Source organism: Brienomyrus brachyistius, chromosome 22 (assembly GCF_023856365.1).
Source record: "Brienomyrus brachyistius isolate T26 chromosome 22, BBRACH_0.4, whole genome shotgun sequence".
Taxonomy (NCBI): domain Eukaryota; kingdom Metazoa; phylum Chordata; class Actinopteri; order Osteoglossiformes; family Mormyridae; genus Brienomyrus; species Brienomyrus brachyistius.
The window spans coordinates 12,468,134-12,490,050 of record NC_064554.1 but is presented as its reverse complement, the minus strand read 5'-3'; the positions used below and the strand labels follow the sequence as shown (position 1 = coordinate 12,490,050).

Here is a 21,917-nt window from a genome sequence, read left to right as displayed (position 1 = left end):
ATAACCCATACTTTGTTTTTCCCTACGAATCAAACACGAGTCAGATGACAGTTTATAAATATTTAAAATTTTCATTACCCTGGCAACGTTTCCAGCTCCGAAATGTCAACCTGTCAATGTTTTGTGCCTCATATACTCCCAACATATACTCAGGTCACATCGGTCAGAAGCTGTCCGTGAATATCCAGCAGAGAATTCTGGGTTAGAAATGAGCATCCCAGGCAGAAATGATGGGACAGCACCTGTTGGACATGTATGCACTGCCATCAAACTCTAGGGAGCGCAGACCCCGTCTCAGACACCCTCCCCCTCATTCACCACGCAAGTAGGGCCTGCCACATGCACAGGACCATCCAGGACGTTGGAGTCGACCACAGTGAGATGTGGCAAGGCCCAGGGGACAGTCTGACCCTACTTTCTCAAAAACGTATGTCAAAACAAAAACAAAAAATAAATTACAGGCAAAATGAAAGGGGCTACAGTGAAAATGAAGTGAAGCTACCATCATCTGAGAAGATCATTGAGAAGGAACACCTGCTCCAGATCGCAGTCACCTGAGAATCAGCGTTTCCCTCCGTGTATCCATGACGACACAGCAGCCTGCTGATCAACACTGTGCTGAGCTTTCCATGTTCCCCCATTAGCTCTCACTGAACTAGACAGACAAACAAACAAACAAACACGTTTAAAACCAGTAACAAGAGAACCAATCGCTGCAGGACAGCAGGAAAAACCCAGTGGACTGGGAAGGTTAGTTAAGGATATTTTCTCGTTCCTGGGGGGAGAGAGAGAGAGAGAGAGGGCTTCTCCAGCATACTGAGAGGGCGGTACCCCCCATTCAGCTTTTTCCTGAACAACATCTGGCTACACACTCTGTACTGCTTGCAGACGTTTTAAGAATAAAACAATTCACTATGGGAACGTGGCAACACACGTTTGGCACTTTTAATTCCCAGTAAACAGTTTAAGAGAGTACAGGTAACACCGGGTGGTTCGCTGTCTAATTCCGGCACTGTTAATTGTATCCCATTATGTTGTGAAGCGTGTGAGCTTCGCTGAAGTGCATTGTGGGTCGGGGGCTAATTTACTCCCAGTAGTGTCTTATGGCTTTACTGCCAGGCAGAAGGCACTGATTCAATGAGGGTCACGTAGGCAAGCGAATATGCTTGTCTGAAATGCATAATGAACACGGCTGACTGGAAACCACTGCAGGGCAAGGAACTGATGCGCCTTTGCCTGAACTGGGAAACATCCTAAGGAGACGGAAATTGCAAAGAAGAAATTGCATAAAGAGATTCGCCCTTATTCTGTGCAAAAGAGGATTTATACCGATAAAACTGGGAAAAAGATCAAATTCCCCTTATTCTGTGAAAAAGAGGATTTATCCCAATAAAACTGAGAAAAGGAGCAAATTAAAAGGAGGTTTCCGGGCTGAATTGTGAAACGTAGCCCTGGGTCTGAGCGAAAGGCTGAAGGCTTGGAAAATGCCAGCACTTCAGAAGGGGAAGCCTGCCCATATGTCATGGGAAATAGAACAGACACTGTAACACAGGTCAGGTGTTGCTTAACAGACAGGACAGATACTGTAGATGAGATAGGGACTGTACAGCAGCCAAAGCGGATACGTCACAACGGAGGGGACAGGTGCTGGGACAGATAGATGCACTCTAGATTGTTATGGGTTGAGGGACTTCCTGTATGTACTACAAATGTTATTAAACACTTAGCAAATTATTAACAATTAGCAAGTTATTAAAACATTTGCAAACAACAAAAAGCGTGAAATAAAGAATAAAACCAGGAAAAATATATATGACAACTCACAAATATGTATGCTATAATGATATAAATGAATAAATTTTCCTCTTTTTTTCCAGGATTAGAACTCGTCAGATGAGATTGACACACGTGTTCAAACACAGAGGGAAGAATATTTACAGAAATTTCACAATCCAACCGACTAATTTTTGTTAAATAATTATTTTCCGCTTTAATTTGTGACCACTGTGCTCTGAGTGCAATTATATACTGCTAATTGAAAATGCTAATCTTCCCATATTCAGGGGCATGCAGGGTTACAGTGGTCTAACGGCAATCCATTTAGAGCCTTATCTGTCACTGGGATGAACTAGATGATTAATCCGTAATATTCTTCAGGGATTTCGCGAATATCAGCAATTAAATTAACAACTACCAAGTTTGTACTGTCAGTTTCGGGAGAGAAAAGGCACTTTCATATTTCGCAAGTCGTTACCTTAATTACATCCTTATTTCTGCCATCGCTTCTCTGTCATTACCTAAAGTCCGCCACCGCACCCCCAGGCGGTTCTGGTGCGCGGCACAACGTTCACGCATGACACCCCGATATCACTGAGAGGGACTGCCGAGCCGGAGGCATGCTTGGCTTTGAGTGTCAGGAACCCATGTGAACTATGCCTTTGGCTAGCAAACAGCTCAACTGCGGGATGCAGAGGGTGAAGATTCACGTAAATAATAAACCACAGGGGACAAAGAAAAGATGAGAAAGGACTCTAAGGGTGTTAGCAGCCGGGTGGCCTATGAGGAAAGGGGAGAACGCAGGACCCTGGAAGGGTGTCGAGCTTTTCCCAGAAAGACTACAGAGCCCTCTGTCTTTCTGCATGTTCAGCTAGCCCTGCTTGTCCATGGTGTTTTCTAACAGTGACTGATTGCTGGATATGGCAAGTGTCTGGTCTAAATGTGACATTCTACCAACATGTAGTAGGTCTCTTAATTATAGCAACACCCCAGGGGCTCATAGTGTGAAGGACGCACTGAAATCACCCCATCAAAGGTACGGAAAGACGTCCACAAATGGCTGCACTTCTGACTAGAAAATTGTACAATGTGCACTTCACCCTCCAAATACTTCTAAACAGTTTAAGCATTTGGTTATTTTCAAAATCCTATCTTCAACGCTCTCTCTATCTGTGTAAACACACAGACGGAAATATAGTTTTAAAAAAAAAATTTGCAAACAACAAAAACGTGAAATAAATTTAGCATCCAGCAACCAACTGTTCGCACTCACTTTTCCCCTTAAAGCATAACACTTAAAGCTCAGTGGCTCGCTCTCTCTCTGTCGATTCACTCACCATTTAATTTCTTTGTTGTTTGCCTCTTTACTTTTTAAACACTTGCATTCACCATAAAAATTCGCCTCACATGCTCAAGCTGGCAATCTCACAGAGGATGAATCCACATCTCCCCATACCTGCGACTGTTGACTGTGTCCTGGCACCCCGCCCCGGCCTGCTTTGCTACGCCCCCACCTGGAGCAAGCTGGCAGCACAAGCATAATATTTTCATCTTCGGAGAAATATCACTTGCAATCAAGTTACTCCCCAACCACCTTCCATTCCTGCATCTCCACACCCTGAATCCATGTCCTATTTCCAACTGGTCTGTACCTCTCTGAAGACCTCCATGAGGAAATTTCAAGAACTAATACAACATAGATATCATTAGCATGATTAATGTCAACATCATGGTTGATTAGTCTCAAGCTACAGAGGTTCTGACATGGCAGCAGTTCATGCTACATGTGGATTCTGGATGGGACAAGGCTGCCACATTTCCACAGGACACTGGTTTGCAGTGGTGCATGCTTGAGGCTGTACCTCCATAACCCACCACTGGGGCTTCACATCCACACACTTTCAATTCCCCTTCCAACAGCCAACCCAAGCGCTCTGACCTGCCACTTGCTCACAGGGCTACCGGTTCTGTTAAGGGAAAAGTACTTGGGGCTAAGAGGAGCCATCAAGGTGGGAGGCTGCAACAGAGACATTTTACTGATGACTGACACATCTGACCTGAAGCAGCATGACATGGAGTCACCTTCAGCTTCTCAGTGTCCCATGATCTGCAGACATGTTACTCGGGTGAACCGCTGGGGCCTGGGTGTGGTGGGTGTCATACCTTAAACCCTGCACTTCTCATGGCTGCCCATTTATTTGTACGCGCACATATGTACACTCACGATAAAAGAGAGGCGGGAAGAAGATCGGCAGGTCGTCGCCTCCTCAGGGCTGTTGGATACCCCACCCCCACTTCCACGCCCAGCCGCATGTCCACCCCCACTCCCACATCAACCTCCAGTCCCAACTGCACATCCCCCCCGCTATCATTCCCACTTACCTCACTTCTCCCACCCACACATCTACTCCCACTCCCAGAAGCATGTCCACTCCCACCCCAACCCCACACCCACTCCCATCCCCGCCCCCACGTCTTCCACACCCCCACCCCACCCCCATTTTCACTCCCATCCCCACCTCTTCCACACCCTTATTTTCACACCCACTCCCTACCCCACTCCCACTCCCAGCAGCACGCCCAGCTCACTCCACAGCAGGAGGAGTTTCTTTGCGGTCATCAATAACTTCTGACTTCCCCTGGTGACTCTCACACCATACCACCCCGTAATCTCAGCATTAAAATGATGCCACGGGGGAGGAAACAAAATGGCCGCTTCTCCACACTAACATCAAGCCCAGGAGCATCACTAGAGACGCACAAACTGCCTGCATGTTCTATTCTTAAACAACAGTCTGTTGGCACGACCCCCAGCTTCCCAGTACTGACACACACACATGCACACACACATGCACGTACACGCATGGATGCAGGGGGATGGGGGCACACACACAAACACACACACACACACACACACACACACACACACACACACACAAAGTGTCATGGGTCAGCAGCTCAGCCGTTGGGTGGGTGAACGCTGCAAATGCCAAATCCATTTGTTATGAAAACGCTGCCCATTGATCTGTCATATAGCTCACACCCCTAGCAGAGGAGTCATTTCGAAATCAATGTGTTTACAATATGACACCATCAATACCCCTCATTGGCGCTCACCTCGCTAAGAGCACTACAATTACCGCCTTTGCGTGGGACTTTCCCTGGTGCGGAAAGCTCAATAACTTAATTAGGAAATGCAGAAATATCACACAATCCCCGGAGACGGGCTACTTAAAGTAGGTGATGTGTTTTAAAAGGGCTTCAGTTTCCTAATCGTGCATTAAGACTTCAGCAACACCAGAGGTTTCCATGGTAACACAAGCGTACTGACCGTCCGGCGTACGCGTGGAGTTCAGCGGCTGCGGTGGTGCGGCTCCTTATTAGGGAAGAAGGCTGAGAGATGGCCCAGGGACACGACTAACCGTGACAGACACACATGGAGGTCCATTTCACCTGTGCCAACCGGCCCTTAACCGTGATCCCTGTCAGATCTGCCCCCACTTTTAAAGCCACACCCAGACAACTCATTTGTAGGTTAAAGGTCACTTGATGAGGGACAACCCACAGGAGACCAAGTTGAATGTTTGATTAAATTATCAACATAAGAGGTCCATTAATCAGATGATTTCATAAATATTTCACTTTACCTACCGATTAAGAACATTAACCCCATCATTTACAACTAGTTAAAGAACTTTGTGTCTGGTTGATGGTGAAAATTGTAGCCCGTTTGCCTTACCACAAACCTAGCAAAATTAGCCTAAAATGTTCCAGAACATAGCAGCAATAAATTATTAATAATATAAACGTGATCATTTTTGTTTCACAGATGTGGTACAACGTACAGAGTCAGTCTTTTACTTGGGCTGCTCAAACATTACGTGAAAGAAAGTGTGTGAGAGATCGCATGTTCACACCGTGAGTACTCCAAGAGAGTACTCCATCAGTCATTCAAAACACAGCGATTATTTCAAATTAGCTGCATTACACATAAATCATGCTGTCCTTAAGAGCCTTTAATGATCCGCATTAATACCAATAAACGGTCCAGTCAGTGGCGTATCACGGCATCTTTATAACTTTCTGTTTCGGTCTGAAAGAAGGATCAGGCCGTCAGAAAACATGTAGGATGGCAGACATCCGACTGATCCCACGGGTCACTGTAGGAGCTGCGGTCATTTCCCTGAGGAAAGAAAACGGTGGCTTCACATATTCAGAGAAGGCGGCGTCTCCATTCCGTCCATCGAACCAGGAGTCAGGGCCGGCGCCCAGCAATTACCCCAGACGTGGACAGACCGGAGCGAGAAGGCAGCTTAATCCCGGCCCCAGGACATGTGGGCCAAGACGGCGAGGCCCGTCTCGCCAGCCGGAGAAATGAGAAGCCTCTCATCCCTGCTGAAGCTCCTTTCACACCCGTGGTATTACCACTGATACTTGTGTTCACTTCCCTTAATGCATTCCCATTTCCCGAGCTCATTCGGCCGCGCCGCCGCTGTGCTCTGCCAGGGGAGAGAGCAGGGAGCGCGCAGGGTAATAACCGCGCCGCTACACCGATCTGCCAAAGTGACCTGCAAGTGCATCTGAGTGTTTATCCCCACGCATCCTGGGAATCCGTGCACCGTCGCTTGCCGTGAGGGCCGCCTGACATGTGACTGAATAAACGCCCCCCCCCCCCCGCTCTCAAATGCACTCCCTTTGCCGGCGGCAGCCACTGGCACAATAAGGGTGCACGGCGAGAAGCTGCACCGCGGACGCTATAATCGCGAACAAATCGATCCGCGGGCCGTGCTCCCCCCCCCCACCTCAATCGCTAAGTGCTCTGCCAAAGACAATAAAGAATGCGATCACTGCACAGACAAATGCGGTTAATGCGAGGGGAACAGGCAACCCTGCATCCTCCGTAAGCATCCACTGCAGTAGCAGCAGCCAGGTGCTATCATCTGATCGCCACGGAAACGCCAGCTAAACATGGGGGACGCGTAAATAAATCACTCCGCGAGTGGCGTCGATAAGGAAGACAGGCACAGGGACAGCGTAGTCACATGGGGCCCCAGTAATGAGCTTCACGCCCACGTGGTAAAACGAGGGAATCCGCAGGGATTTCAGAGAGGCGGCTCGGAGCGACCGCTCGGAGCAAATGCCTCCCGCACACGCAGCACACTGGTGATGCAGGAATGCACCAGGGCCTAATCAGGCGTCCTTTCTGGAACCTATGTGCCAAACGGGCCCATCACCAGGGCCCCCGAGACCCACTGACATGCCGACCCAGTGGCGAATGATTCAGGTGTCACGGAGGAAGTTTACTAAGGGATAATTTTGGGGATGGTTTTTTACAATCTATATTACGGATGGAGGCTGTCTGAGCACAGCCTGACCATGCTGGCAGCAACCGCAATAATGAATTTTTATTTAATTTGTGGGCAGAATGGTGTATAATATACACACATGAAAAAATACAATTCATGTAGCACAACATAGCACACAGTTCACTTATATAGAAACAGTTTTCCATTTTATTGTCGAAGTGTAACCTGTGATGGCTGCGCGTGGCTGTCAAGTGGGTGTGCATTATCCTGCCACGTTTGGAGGGCTGAGCAGTCAGAGCGCAACATCCGGCGCAACATTTACGGCACATTCCACTGAGCGGCCACCCATTGTCAGGCAACAGAACGTCGCTGCGGGGTATGCAGCGCCGTGCGGACCTCTGACATCACTGGGAACATTTCCGCAGGGCACATCCGATGGATTTCCATGGCTGCTGAAGTTGCATCTCGGAAAGCAATTATACCCCACTGGCCATTTCCTTGCAAATTTTCGTGTCGCATTAATTAAGGGTGGAGTTGCTGTGATCTGCCCTCGCACTGTCTGCCACGCCAATGAGCTGGACTTTCATTTTCATATTTCATAGTTTCATTTTTCTTAGTTTATCCACTAACAATTCTAGGGTCACGGTAAGATAAGGCTTTGAGGGAGCTACTGGGTAGTTGATGGACGTATAGCAACAGAGCCGTTAAGATTCACACTAACAGCACCAAGCAGTCACTGAGAGACCTACAGGCTCTACCATGCGACAATTCTGGAGCAGGAAAAAACGTGCATTTACAACCCAAAGAGTAAAGAAAAGCAGGTGACCAGTGCAACACCCTGTATTGCAACTTCATTCAGGGGAGCTGTGACGAGGGCAGAGATACCATCTGTGCTTCCGTGAACATGGAACCCCACACTCTGGGCATTCTGTGGGTGGAGGGGCCACCCAGCCTGCTTACTGCAACTCTGCAACGTGCCGTAAAATGTTGTCAAGGGAGTAAGGAGACGGGTAGCTGCATGGGGAGAAATGCGCTAATCTACACAACACTAAGAGTGTGCACGCTGCAGTTCAGCTTTAGGGTCAGGCATAACGGGGCCGTTAAACAGGAGTATATCTGCCTTTAAAAAAACACGCCCTCAATTACTATGGTGCCCCCTACAGGCTTCAGTCCTATTCAAGGAATTCCAGTATTGCCCAGTAAGAAGTGCACATCTCAAACTTCACTAAATCATACTTACAAATCAGGTCAATTAAAAAAAATGATTGATTCTTAATCAGTTTAAGCAACCGTGCTGAACTGCACTGTTTAATAATGCAGCATAAGCCTTACTTGGTGTTGTCATCCTGCTGTCAGATTGCAACCCCCGAAACCGCGGGGAAAGTGAACAACCCACAATAAAGGGGAGGTCTGTACACATACCGGAGCAGGGGGTGGTCTGTAATCAGACTGAAGGAGGGGATGTGTGCCCAAAAATAAGCAGGGAGGTCTGCACCCAGCAAGAATGTAAATAATGGATGGTCTGTACTGAAACAGCGGAAGTGTGTTCTCAAAAACAGGCAGAGACGGCCTGTACTAAGAAAGAGAGAAAGGCATGGGAAGTCTGTACCCAAAGGACAGTGAAGTGCTGAGACGCTGAATTCTGCATCACTTATTATGCTCCAGAAAATGCATCAACAACAACAAGGACAATAATTATTATAACAACTGCAGACGATGCACTAATGCCATAAGACCGGGGAAGGACAGAATCAGCGTCTTACATGTGACGCTGCAGCAGTCGCATTGTACTCCACTAGATAAGCAGCTTCTAAAAAGTTCATTAAAACATAAATTTTAGGAGTGTTAAACGTTACAGTGCATCATTAAATTCAATCACCAGGCTCCTGTGAGTGATTTTATGAAACACGTCCCACAAGAGTCTTATAAGAATGTATAAACACAGACAGAGGGGACCACAGTGCTCAGAGGAGACACAATGTACTCTCTGATGTTCAACAAAGCACCTAATAAAAGGAGAAAATAAATACACGTTTAGTAAACCCTTAACCAGTGGTAGGCGGTGCTCAGTGAAGCTGAGACCCAGTGCTGTCGACGTGCAGGTGGGGTCATCGCATTATGTCACAGCACCCAGTCAAGTGAGTCATCTTCTGTGGGAGTCCTCTGAAAGGGAGTCCTCTAGGTCAGCAATTAATCCATAGAGGCAAACCCCTTCCAGCAGCCCTCGTCCCACCCTGACGTTCCAGTAGCGTGAGCTGCAGATCAGCAGATAATGGGACCGCTAAGAAAGTCTGGGAGTTTTTACAAAGTTTACTGGATGCTCTTTGACCTGGCATCACTGGGGGGGGGGGGGGGGGGGGGGGGGGGCACAAGCCAGGAAGTGTCAGTTATGAGCCCCGGAAAGTTTTCCTGAAGTTGTGTGAAGAGCTGCTAAATTTCTGGAGTAACAAATAGACATCTCTCTCTGTTCTGTTTGATATTTCATTCCCCTTAACGTTGCGTTCAGTTCTTCTTCCTCCTCTGGATCTCTACATCAAAACCGTACATCCCACTGCGGAACCCACGCAACCTGTATAACTCAAGGGCTCCACCTTATGAAGCCAGGTCTCCCGCACACCTCCTCGTACCCAGACGTTTCACTGCACGGCCCGGCCTGGAATGGGAAGAGACCCGGGAGATTTCTGACCAGTGAACGGAGCGGAGAAGTCATGCGACTGCGTCATGCAAACGGCCCAGGCGATGCCCGCCATCCTCAGTGTTTCCACATGGAAGAACCGCTGAACGAACGAAGTACTCTTCGCCTTACTTCAGCATCCCTCGCTTGTGGGACGGAGATGGGGAGCTGACGGTTGGTTCACATTAACCCGCAACGAGGCGGATAGCGCAAAGGGACCGACACGGTTAAGCTCTTCTCCTGCACACGCTCACTCGCACGAACGACAAGTAACAGATATAAATGTTACCTACCCACAAATACATCATCATCTTGAGCGAGGGGCTGAGTGCTTCAGATGCGGACCGGAGTCTCCTGACTTCACCCAGGTCTTCCACTCAGACACTGGAATAACTCACAGACTCCTCTTTCGCTCTGCGCCGCTCACAGTTCTCCTCTTTTCGCGAGGGTAAAAAAATAATTATTAAGCTGACACTTCCGCGGCGTCGTGGGAAAAATGCTCCAGGCTGCCGCTCCTTCCCTCTGTTCCTCCCTTCTCCCACTCTCCCTTCCTCCCCTCGTGCTGACAATCCTTTGCTTAGGTAACAATTCTTGACGTGTGTGTTTAACGAGCAGATCCGCGTGCCAAGGCAGTCAACGAGAACTGCGCAGGAGAAAAGTCGGGGAGGGGGGAGTGGACGAGGGATGGAGGGCTGTGTGTGTTGGGGGGGGGGGGGGGGGGGCGTCGGATGGCGTGGGCGGTGGAAGGGAGGGGCACACGCACACACAGATATGCTCAAGTGAACATGTGTACGGTTATGACATGTGTCGGCAGGGGCGGCGGTGGAGGGCAAATCCTTGGGGACGAGGAGGCGGGATTCTCGTCCGGAGATGACACAGAGTTTTATTAGGAAGAAAAACGAAAAGGAAGAGATGGCAACCCAAATAAGACACTGATAAGGTTTCGAGTGAACAGACAACATCCTCTGGGTGGAAGCAGCGATGGGAAGCAAAGGGAGAAGATGCACCACCGGAACCCATTAGGGTTAGTAAGTGGTACAGAAGAAGTGATGGAGCAGAATGTAGAAGTAATCCCTGGGTGACAGTAGCAAGCTCCAGGTCAAGACCCCACTGTGAGGCCATTCTGATGCACCACCGCTCTAAACCCCCTGCTGACTTTGTAGAGTTACTGCAGCCCCCATGCCCCCCCTGACTCACAGGCCTCAGAAAACTTCTCCCTCCCTACAAAGGGGGGGAAAAAAATCTCTCTCTTCATTCACTCTCACTTGTCCATTTGTTTTTCCCATAGTAAAAGGTGACACTGGCAGGACAATGCCAACCACATGGAAACAGAATGGAGGGAAACATGGGAAAACATTTGTTTTGGGGCATCAGGATGCGACAAGGTAAGTGCAGAAGAGTCGCTGACCCGGCAGCATGCGGGAGCATTGCCTGCAAACGGCATCCGCCAGTGAACGCCTGAACAAGAGGGCGTGCGACAAGAGGGCATGCGACAAGAGGGCGTGCGACAAGAGGGCGTGCGAGAGGTAACAGCCAGAAAAACAGATCAACAGGGTAATTGTTTAGTTTATAAACAAGGAGCCTCCTCGTCCGTCCATATTCACCTCACGTATTGGGGTCGAACATTAATATTTTGTGCGTGCCGTATAACAGCACCTTCTCTGTTTATCAGGGAATCAAATCCCTGTGCAATGTAGCAGTGGTTTGGAGCGAATTACAGCCTGGAGGCCTCCCTAATTAAAGCACGTTTCTAGATCGGCGTCGAGACAGACAGACAGACACGCGCCCAAAGCCGCAGCGCCGGGAGCCAGGGGGGAGGGGTGCAGCACAGCTGCCTGCAGCGGTACGGACTCCACAGTAACCCCCACCCTACCACTCTCTCAACCGAAACACACACCTCCATACTAACCCCACCCCAAGCACTTACTGAGCCCTAACCTGAACACTAACCCCAACCTACAACATAAAACACAGATACAAAAGCAGAAAAGAAAAAATAATCAGGCGTGTAACACAAAAACTTTCTATAATAACATTCACAGTGGTTAAGATTGCCAACACAGCCTTTAAAATCAAAAAGTGTAAAAAATGACTGATGTTTTTACTGATTTTGGAATAGGTTCCAGGATTAAGGTGCATCATAGCAAAATACTACCTCTCCATTTTCAGATTTTATAATGGGCACATTATATACATTGCGTGCAGTGGTGTCTTAATGGTTAGGGAAGCCCACTTCTAATTGAAAGAATGCTGGTTCGAATCCCCAACCAGCAAGGCACCACTGAGGTACCCTGAGCAAGGTACCGCCCCCAAGCACTGCTCCCCGGACGCTGAATTAGCTGCCCCCTGCCATGTCACGACGTCACATATGGGTTAAATGCAGAGAACACATTTCGTTGTTGTGCACTGTGTGCTGCGGTGTGCCAACAATGACCACTGATCACTAAATTCTAATTCTTAAGAAGAAAGAGATTATTAGACTTTTCTACCTGTTATTGGTTAACTATGAGAAAACAAAATGATATGATGGTAACAAACCAATAATTGCTTTGTATATAAAAATATACTAATGAAGCTGCTTACACACTGATAGTGGAGATCAGCCTTTTAAAAATCATATCAGTCATGCGATTCTGCATTTATAATCAAAACCTGCCGTTACAATACAAAGACACAACAAAAATCTCATTCATGAGTGAATAACAAAGCCAGTTCAGGCCTGAGAACATTTCCACAGCATTACACCCTTTCTGCTAGCATGTGAACAGCGGTGGAACGCTTAGCACACAGAGAGACCAGGTTAAAATGGATCCTCTTTCGTTTAGTGAAAATGAGCTGGATCTGTCTGGGATTTTCATGTGATTAATTCGGCTAAAGTGCACATGGGGATTAGTCATCCAGTACTCAGCTTAAGTAAGAAAGCCTCAAATATCAGTCAATGCCGATGAAGAAGTCCATTTAATCTAAACAGCCCCTTTCAACTTGTAGACCAAAGAACTTTACCTATACAGTAGGGCACCTTCAAGTATTATTATTATTATGGAGAGGAAGAGCCCCCAGCAAGATCGCCCCCCCCAATTAAGATGTCCCCAGACCTCCCCCCCATTAAGATCGTGTCCCCAGAACCCTTTCCCCAAATAACATCAAGTTCCCAGCTGTCCCTCCCACATTAACATGGGGTCCCCAGACCACCACCATTAAGATGGGTTCCCCAGTCCTTTTCCCCATTAAGAAATGCCCCCCAGGCCCCACACTATGAAATCCCAGACCGGCAGTAAACCCAGCCCTCCAAAGTGGATCCCAGTCACACTGTGTCCCATTCACACTCCAACCAGAGACACTCCGGCAGGTGTAAAACCTTGCGGCACACAGGGGGCCGCTGTGCCGCAAAGGCAGGACGATGAGCGCTTGGCTGGCTGCCCCATCGCACCAGCCCCAGGGCGTGCCACGCGCAGGCCTGACTGAGCGGCCTATTAATGAGGACGGCTCCCGCAATGCCCCTAACGGCTTTCCAATTAAGCGCGGGGGCCGCCTGAGCGTGCGTCCCCATGTGCGGCTGCAGGCACGAGCTGTAAATTAAACCCAAAACAAAACAGCTTTACATCCCATCGGGGAAATTATTTCAGGGAAAGAAAACATTTCTTCCGGTCCGGTTAGTCCGGATGCTCATTAAACCGACAGTTATTGATACGGAGGACATATTGGAGTTTCGGGGAGCTTCTGGCTATGTAGCGGCAGCTCCTGTACATCGTTAACGGATAAGAAAATCAAACCGTTCGCCTAAATATTACACCTCTGAAGAGAAGCCTGAAGTTAAGGTGATGTGACTTTCCCATTTCTGCTTTTGAGAAGTACACACGAGCGGGTCTGTCAGGGCCGTCCTGCATCAGCCTGCGAAAACACTACACGCTTCCTGTTCTACGACTCACATCCATACGTTCTGGGCTGAAATGAGACATTTATAAAAATGGGAGTTAGGCACGCTCCAGGCACCAACAGCGCTCTCAGGTACGGGTCACCCGATTGGAGGGAACATCCGGCGAGCCTTCAGGTGAGCACGGCCCAAGCTAAACGGAAGGCTAAAAATACACTCGTGTGTGCCACTTTTCGTTTTGCTAAGCCAATGCTGCCAGAGGATCGGGGGGGGGGGGGGGGGGGTGTCAGAGACGAGAGACCTGCAAACTCAACAGCTGAGATAAGGTCATTTATGGCCACCATGTGACCACTGTTTTTCTGGGACCTCCCCAGCCTCCTCTCCTGCAGCCACTACGGTCAACATTACCATCCCTGTCCAGCCAGCAAGACCTGGTACTTCAGAATGCTTGGGTGAATTTACCCTGACCCCAAAGTCTGTCCCCACCCCCCCAAACCCCCTCCAGGTGCTCAAACAAAGGACAGGGGACTTACCCTTATCTGGTCTCTGTCACAGCTCATTTGCTTGCCTGGGATCTGTCAGAGGAAACAGAGCACAGCTGAGTGTGGACTGAGTGTGACGTCCTAGTGGGTGATGCTTCAGGAACAGAAAGTAAACAGCGAACACAAGCAGCCCATCCTTATAACTTTTGCTGCATCCTGAATGTCAGAGTAACTCAAAACAATGTTGCTTGATTTGTGACAAAATACATTAATATCGAGTGCAAAATCCATCCATCCACACACCCACCCACCTTGTTGAGACCAGGATAACTACATTACAGGCAAGCATCAAATCTCACACTGTCACAGCATGAGTGTACAGTAGAAGCCAACATCTAGACAGCATCATCTTAATGTTTATTTACCTGGCTTATTTAAGTACTTGTTATTTAATTGCATGGTTATTAATGCAAGGTGCCGTTTTGCATTATTAACACGCCGATTATGTCATGTTGTGACACACACAAGACCGGAAGCGTATTGACAAATCAGCAATGTCCGTTAATTAAAAACGACCAGGTGTATTTAATTAACAACTCAACACAAGCGTAAAATCAGAACGTGGTGCATCAGAATACCCTGGGTGCTCAAAGCTAATAACAATAACAATAATGCTAATGATAAGACAGAGGGAGCCGGCAGTAAGGTGCAGGCAGCGGAGCATTGGAGACACAGCTGGTGGATCAAAGACCTGCAGCAAGCTTGTACTCCTTTTGATGCGTTAAACCTTCACACACACACGTTTCTTCTTAATGGGAAAGAAATTCGTTAATGAACAGATAAGCGACCCAGCTACCTGAACCAATTTATGGCTCAATTAATTTCAATTTGATTACTCAAACGTCTTCTGGGTTAACAAGTAATTAATCAGATGTCTTGGTGTCATTCAGCAAGTAATGCATCGATAGTGACAGAGAGCTACTACAACTGCACAAGCAATTATTGTTTTTTTTTTTTATGAATTATAATATTATGTACAATGCAAGTTCAGTTGAATCGAGATGCCGTGAGCAAGGCCACTTTCTCTGAGCAGCCTGAGGATGGCATAGATCTGCTAAGAATGCCAATCGATAACGCAAATGGGCATTGTATCCCTGGCACCATAACCATAGGCGCGTCGGCAGGAGGGGATTGAGTTACGCTTGGGGAGAAGCCTGACACTCAGCCATTCCCGCCTGGGTGCTGCCCCCCCCTTGGACTGCCGTCGATACCGCCCATCAGTAATGCACTAGAAAGCTGTTCATTTAAGAGATAGGATCTCAACTTAAGACGCAGCTTTCAACTCTAATATCATTAACGGTTTCACTTGGATTTCCAGACTGGACCATTAGGATTTGCCCAGAGTGAAACAGAATAACATTTTCACTGTTCAGGAAGCAGACAGGACTCCTTAACAGAACCAGCAGAGGATTACCTGACCCGAAGACACGGGATGAAGGGATGGGACAAACATGCTTTATTGCATGCACAAAATAAATAAATAAATAAAAATTAAGGACAAACTGATGCATTAACCATTCTTTTTTAAACTAGTGACCACACATAGCAGAACTCTGTGTACAAAAAGCAAACCACCTTTGTCAAAATAACTGCATGTGCAGGACACTAAATAAATACACATAGCAGTGGTGTACACCCCTCACGCAAACGCAAATCTGCCCGCAGTCAGGGCAGAGACCATGTTGTAGTGAAAGACGCAGGACAGTCCAGGTGGGAGGCCGGTCTCATTGCATACTGCGCAGTTTTATTTACTGCCCTGACATACCTACACGGAGCGGTGCCTACTCCTGCGCCACCTGCTTGCAACACTCCCGTGCCATCTCACCACCTTTAAAATGGGGGAGGGCGGAAAAGCAACAAGGCAGGCTGTCCACAGAGAATGGCAGTACAGGAGGGACCTGGCCCTGCTGGTGTATGGGGGGAGGGGGGGGGCTCACTGAAGGAGTGGGCGGCAACCGGGGGACTGGAGGGAGCTGTTAAAAAGAGAGAGAGGTGGGTAATGAGCGAGGTGCTGACTGGCCAAAAGGGGAGAGATGAAGAGAGTGTGGAGGAAGAGTGTAGAGTGGGGGAGGTGAGCACCAGGGGCCGGGCGGGTTTCAAACTGCGTTTCATCGGTGACAGGGAGCCAAGCCGTTAATCTCCTATCTCATTCAGCCAGAAAACCCATTAATTAACTGCTGGCAATTAGCCGAAATACATACATGGATATTGTGCTTTCATGATTTTAAAGGGAGGGTGGAGGGTCACGTTATAAGGCATCCTGGTCTGTTCACCCTTCTGGGTACATTTGGTGTAAATTCCACCGCATTCAGGACCCAGCGACGCGTTACACGCCATAAATGTAAACCCGGTTGCAAACCCGCTGTTAACGAAACTGCTGCATTCGATAACATAACATTTAACATGAAAGACAAGGTAAAACGCGTAACATGCCCGAAGATGATGTGAGAGCGCGCGGCTCGGATCAGCAAATAAAGCACACTTTTCCGGACAAGGCGGACACTCGAAACGGCGGGGCGGAGCTGCGCACTGAGCAACCGCGGCACATCGGAAACATCCTTAAAACATTTAATCTAAGATCTCCAGCGTCTCCGCCACCCGAGGCCCCGGTCAAAAAGGCAGCCCGGCTATTGGAAACAGAACATTAAATACTGCGTGGCTTTTCGGCGAGAACGGGAAAAGCGACTGTAACGCAGAATGACAGTCGATATAATGTCTTAATTAAAGACAAACGCCGAGCGCGCTTCTGCAGAAGGGGAGAAAATGGACAGAATGACGCTGGGAGTTTGTGTGGTTCCTGTGGAAAAGTGCAGCAGGAAGCTAACGTGTCTGTAACACTTGTCAGGTGATAAGATAATGCCGTGATTTTCTGTGTATCTTATCACTCCGTTAGTGGGGTGGGTGTAAAAACATAAAGAAAAAGGAAACAGCAGAGGAAGGTTAGGAAGGCAGCCGCTCCAAGACGGCGACAAGGTGTGGAACGTCTCCAGCAAGAGGGCGGGAAGAGCGCGCGCCATAGCCGAGGTGGTGCGTTCCCGCCGAGTCGAGATAGAAGCGTTGCGCGAGCCATGACGTCAGATGTAAACATGACTGACCGTCACAATATACTATATTATTAAATTGTTATTGTATAATATAATAACACTAATAATAACTCTGAAAAGTTGATTGAAAATCACACATTCAGATGTTTTCACAGTTGACAATGAGCAAATAAGCATATCCTGTAAGAAATGCTAAAATTAGCTGTATACTGCTACAGATATCCATATACTTAAATAGCTGGCAATATTTTAGTTCATTTTCTGACATCAGTCTACACACGCAATTGGTTTTGTTTTTATTTCAGTGTAAGGCAGGGAAAATTCCTTTAGATGGCCTGAACTTGTTTATTTACCATTCAAAGTGTTTGCCCTTGTGGAAGCTGCCATGTTGTTTGTTATGCAACATATATTAGCCTCTTGATTTTCAGTCAGAGGTCACTAGTTTCTGAGAATTAGTTTATTCCATCCATCCATCCTCCAGCTGTTTCTCCTGGACCGGGGCCAGGGTTTAGTTAGTTAATACTCAAAGTTAACACTTTGAAGAATAATAATAATAATAATATCTTACAGTTTTACTTGTGTATACAGCTATTTACCAGATGAAAAGCAGGTTAAGTACCTCAGAGAACTTCACTGCTGCAGAAGGAATTTATCCACAGATCTTCACCATTAACGGCTGTGCAACTGGAATACTAAATACAGTCTTCAGCTGCTCAGATCAGGGTAAAGACCATTTGGATCAAAACCCAGCAGCCACTATCAAACCATAATTCTGACAAAAACAAAGGATGATAAAGGAAATCCAGAAAATCTATCAAACACTTCATCTATTCATCAAATGCTGCGTATCTGAAATAGCCATTCTTCTCAAAAAGAGACACACAGGATCTTTTTATTTTTTAAGCACAGCAAATGGTAATACCTATAAAAAAGAGCTCAAATTCATCATCAGCGTATCAGTTTTTAATAATACAACTCTGCACAATACCACATGCTTTTGAGGTCCCTCAAAATATTTTGCGGCTTAACCTTGATACTTAAAGTCGGAGACCTTTCTTTGCCGTTGGTGATTTTGATTTGCTGTCACTGAAAAGGAACAGTATCCGACGACATGATGCTTACAGCAGGTACTGTCAGCTACACTGTCTTTGTTCACGGTCGTGATGCTGCACCATGAACCTAAAACAAGGCTCTTGTTCTGTTTTGATGGTACAAGGCGTGACTGAAAACTTTTTTTTTTTTTTTTGTGTTCTCTGAGCTCTGGGAGTTACTGCAACCTTTAGAAGTGATCGCAAACAAGACCATTCCTCCCTTAAGGGCAAAAACAGGAAAGAAACGTTACATGCGGGGCAATGCACGTCCAGACTTTCCCAGCCTCTGCTTCGCCATTGGAGAAAAATGAAAAACCGCCTAAGAGAACCTCCCCATGAACCGCTCTCTCTCGTGCCGCTGGAAACAAGATGGAGGCCCTCTCCCGCCCTGTCAGTGTTGCTGCGTGCTGGAATCACACCCATGGACCGGCTCTGAATGGGAAACAGCAGGGGGCCTGGCTGGCCCGTCCCACTCGGCGTTCTCTGGCGAAAGGCGCTAACGGAGACCACCGGCTGTCAGCGGCACACGCTCACCCATGCCGAGTGCATCACGGAACAAAACCGAAGGCAGCTTAGCTGAAAATAAACGGCGGAGCGAGCTTATCGAGGCAAACATACAATAAAATAGACAGGAGCGAAGTAGCAAGCCTGTTCTAAAAGATGCCTCAGGGAGTGACCCCCCACCCCCCTCCCCCGCCCCGACACGTTGACAGGAGCCCACGGCTACTGGGGGCGAGTCCGGAGTGGCCGCAGCTCAGGCACCTCATTAGCATAGGCAGCTGCGGGTCATGGCGGAACAACTGAGGCGTGCGCTCCGTTTGGATGCCCTGCCCCCCCCGTTTACTGTCACTTGGCCCCCAGTTTGTGTTCGTATTTCTGGAGCCAACTGGCATGCTAACTGAAATAGCCTAGCGGCCATGACTGACACTGCCTTCCCGGGTCTTCCCCGGGAAAAAAAAAAAAGGAAGGAAAAGAATATCGAATTAGCACAACCAAAAGCAGCGGCCATTCAAAAATAAACCAGGCCGCATGAAATATTCAGTTCCTATAGTAGCGGTATGGGGGTGCCACTGAGGTTAACGTTTTAACTTTTCATATTTGTGTGACGTGCAGCACTTTTAGGCCGTCTCCGCACGTTTCATTTACAAGTCGGGAATGCTGAGCAGGGAAAATGAATCCGATCTCTCGTCAGATTATGCCGTACGGTTGCCCATGCAGATGGTGGCTGCTGAGCCAGCTTTTGACATGCAGCTGAATATGTTAGCTTCCATGTTGTGGTAGCTTAATACTACAATGGGATGCCACCCAAATTACCACCATGCTGATGCTCCCCTCGATCCATCCATCCATCCATCCATCTTTCCCTCCGCCTTTGGACATAGCCAGCGTTTGCTATACTCTCCGCGTTGAATTAAACAAACAAGCTGGAGAAACTCATTGGGCTCACTATAACCATGAAAGCATGGCAATCAGTGGCCATTTCTGTTAAGTTATACATTAAAAAGAATAATTTTAAAAGAAACCAGCAGTAAGGCATGGTTTTAATGACTTATTGGATCACGCTGCTTGAATATTGGTATTTTTTAATAGGCATATTTTGGTTATTTCGGTCTCACACATGCACATCGAGCCATGGAGAATAGTAATGCTCCCCCACACTGTTTACTTCTTGGAGTAACATTCTTCTTCTTGTTATGAGAATATCTGCTTTTGGAATATCGATCGTCCTGCTTAAAAGAAGAATGGTGAGGTCAATACAAGAGGATGGCTCAGAAGAGAGAAAAAAAACTAGCCAAACGGAACGATATTAATCCATCAGTACTAATCAGCTGTGGTTCCTGGTCCGTGACCCTTTCATCTGCTTTGCTCTGAGAGAAACCATACTGATTGTCGGATGTCCTTCTGATGCTACATGCCCAGGTATGCCGGAGACAAGATTCAACTCAAAAATGCAGTCTCCCAAATCAACAACATGCAGTAAGGAGCCAGTGTTTCATAATGAATGTAATTCGCTGCTTCCTGCACTGCACACCGTGGTTACATCTTAAAGGTCCGATCTTACTTGAATCGCATCTCCTGATAGTTGTCTGTCTGATTCCCAGTCTTCTTCTGTTACGGTCTCACGTGATCCATACTCCAACTCAGCGGAGGCTCGTGGCCTATCCTGAGGCTGCAAGCGGTCCAACTTTGTTAGGAATCTCATCGTTTAACCAGCCCACCCCCCCCACACCCCCCATCTGAAAGAACGTACAGCAACTCCCCAGTTCAGAACTAACATCTGATCTTCAAAATCAAGAAGTGCATCATAAAGTGCTATTTAATTTATAGTCTAATCAGTAAATATTAATGTGATCGAGTCTGATTAGGATGCCCTTCCAGTAAGCACCCCCCCCTCCCCCCCCCCCATCACGTAACAGCAGTGTGTATCTCATTATGACAGAGCTGGAATACTGGAGTTCCCCCCTCATCACTCTCCCAGTTACTCTGGTATATAGCTGCGGCATCATTATGCCTAAAATGTATTTTTCATCAGTGATTGATCCCTCCTCCCCCCAACAATTAATGCAAGTGGCCCCCGCTGATCAATCCTCTGATGGGCTGGAGACACAGTCAATATATTTTTATGTCCAGAGTGACCAATCAGACATTTTACAGCCTGAACTACTGAGCTGCCCTCTACTAGACCTGTACCTTTCCTGTTTTTAAAGGGGTACTAGCCCTGTCAAGTGGCCGTGCGCGCTACGCTTATGAGTTACGGTACACCCTGGAGGAATGCAGGGTGCTCCGCACTTCCAGAAATAGAAGTATAATTTACGATCACAAACAAACACACTGGAAACAAAGCCAGTTTAAGAGGTTGAGCATGGCCTGGCCATCTTCACTGGAAAATACATGCAGCACAGAATGGGGCATCGCTCCAAGAAGATATGAAGGAGGCTGCCGCATCAGCTGTCCCCTGTACAGAACGGGAGTTGAGTGACAGAAGTGTTTTTCAGTAACAACATGCCCAATGTCCAGTAACATGACAATGGACGTAATGACTGATCTTACAGCTTCTAAAGAGAATAACTGGTGTTCCATCAGATGGAATTGGTCCGTTGACCCCCATGGGGTACAATCGCCGCTACTGGACGGCTGTGCCTGCGAGCAGAAGGTCATGAGTTCAAATTCCATAGTTGGCAGAGTGATGTCATCATTAGGCCCTTGAGGAAGGCCTTTTATCCCCAATTACTCTAGGCACTGACTGACCCTGGTTTCTCAATTATAAGTCGCTTTGGATAAAAGAATCGGCAAAAAAAAATAAATGTAGAATGTAGAAGGTCAACATGAGAAAGGTTTATGAACAGCTATGGGCACTAAGTGAGATGTACACCTTAAAAAACCCAGACATGGAGTCTTTGATGTCATTCAGCCTGGGCTGGGCCTTCAAGGAACTAAGCCCTCAGAGATTCTCACCACTCGAGGAGGAAATTCCTGTTCTTTCCAGTTACAGGGTATTAATCTTAAGGTGTACAAACACAGCCTGGCACAAACTCCAGAAATAACTGGAAACAAACTTGCTGCACTTAAAAATAATACTGTTGCCACTCGTTCCTTTGTTTATGGCAGG

The 21,917-nt window shown here is 47.5% G+C and overlaps 1 protein-coding gene across 3 annotated transcripts in view; it reads right to left on the bottom strand.

The window, feature by feature from the left end:
- rbfox1 (RNA binding fox-1 homolog 1) overlaps nucleotides 1-21,917 on the bottom strand; it is a 178,011-nt gene that overhangs the window by 102,042 nt on the left and 54,052 nt on the right. The window contains exon 2 of one of the 3 annotated variants that reach the window (XM_048990438.1): nucleotides 14,164-14,205. The exons of 1 other annotated variant lie outside the window; for it this stretch is intronic. In XM_048990438.1, the coding sequence (XP_048846395.1) occupies nucleotides 14,164-14,205 (42 nt within the window). Of the gene's footprint in view, nucleotides 1-10,049; nucleotides 10,324-14,163; nucleotides 14,206-21,917 lie in introns of those variants that run through there. One more of the 3 variants, XM_048990441.1, reaches the window with a different exon arrangement.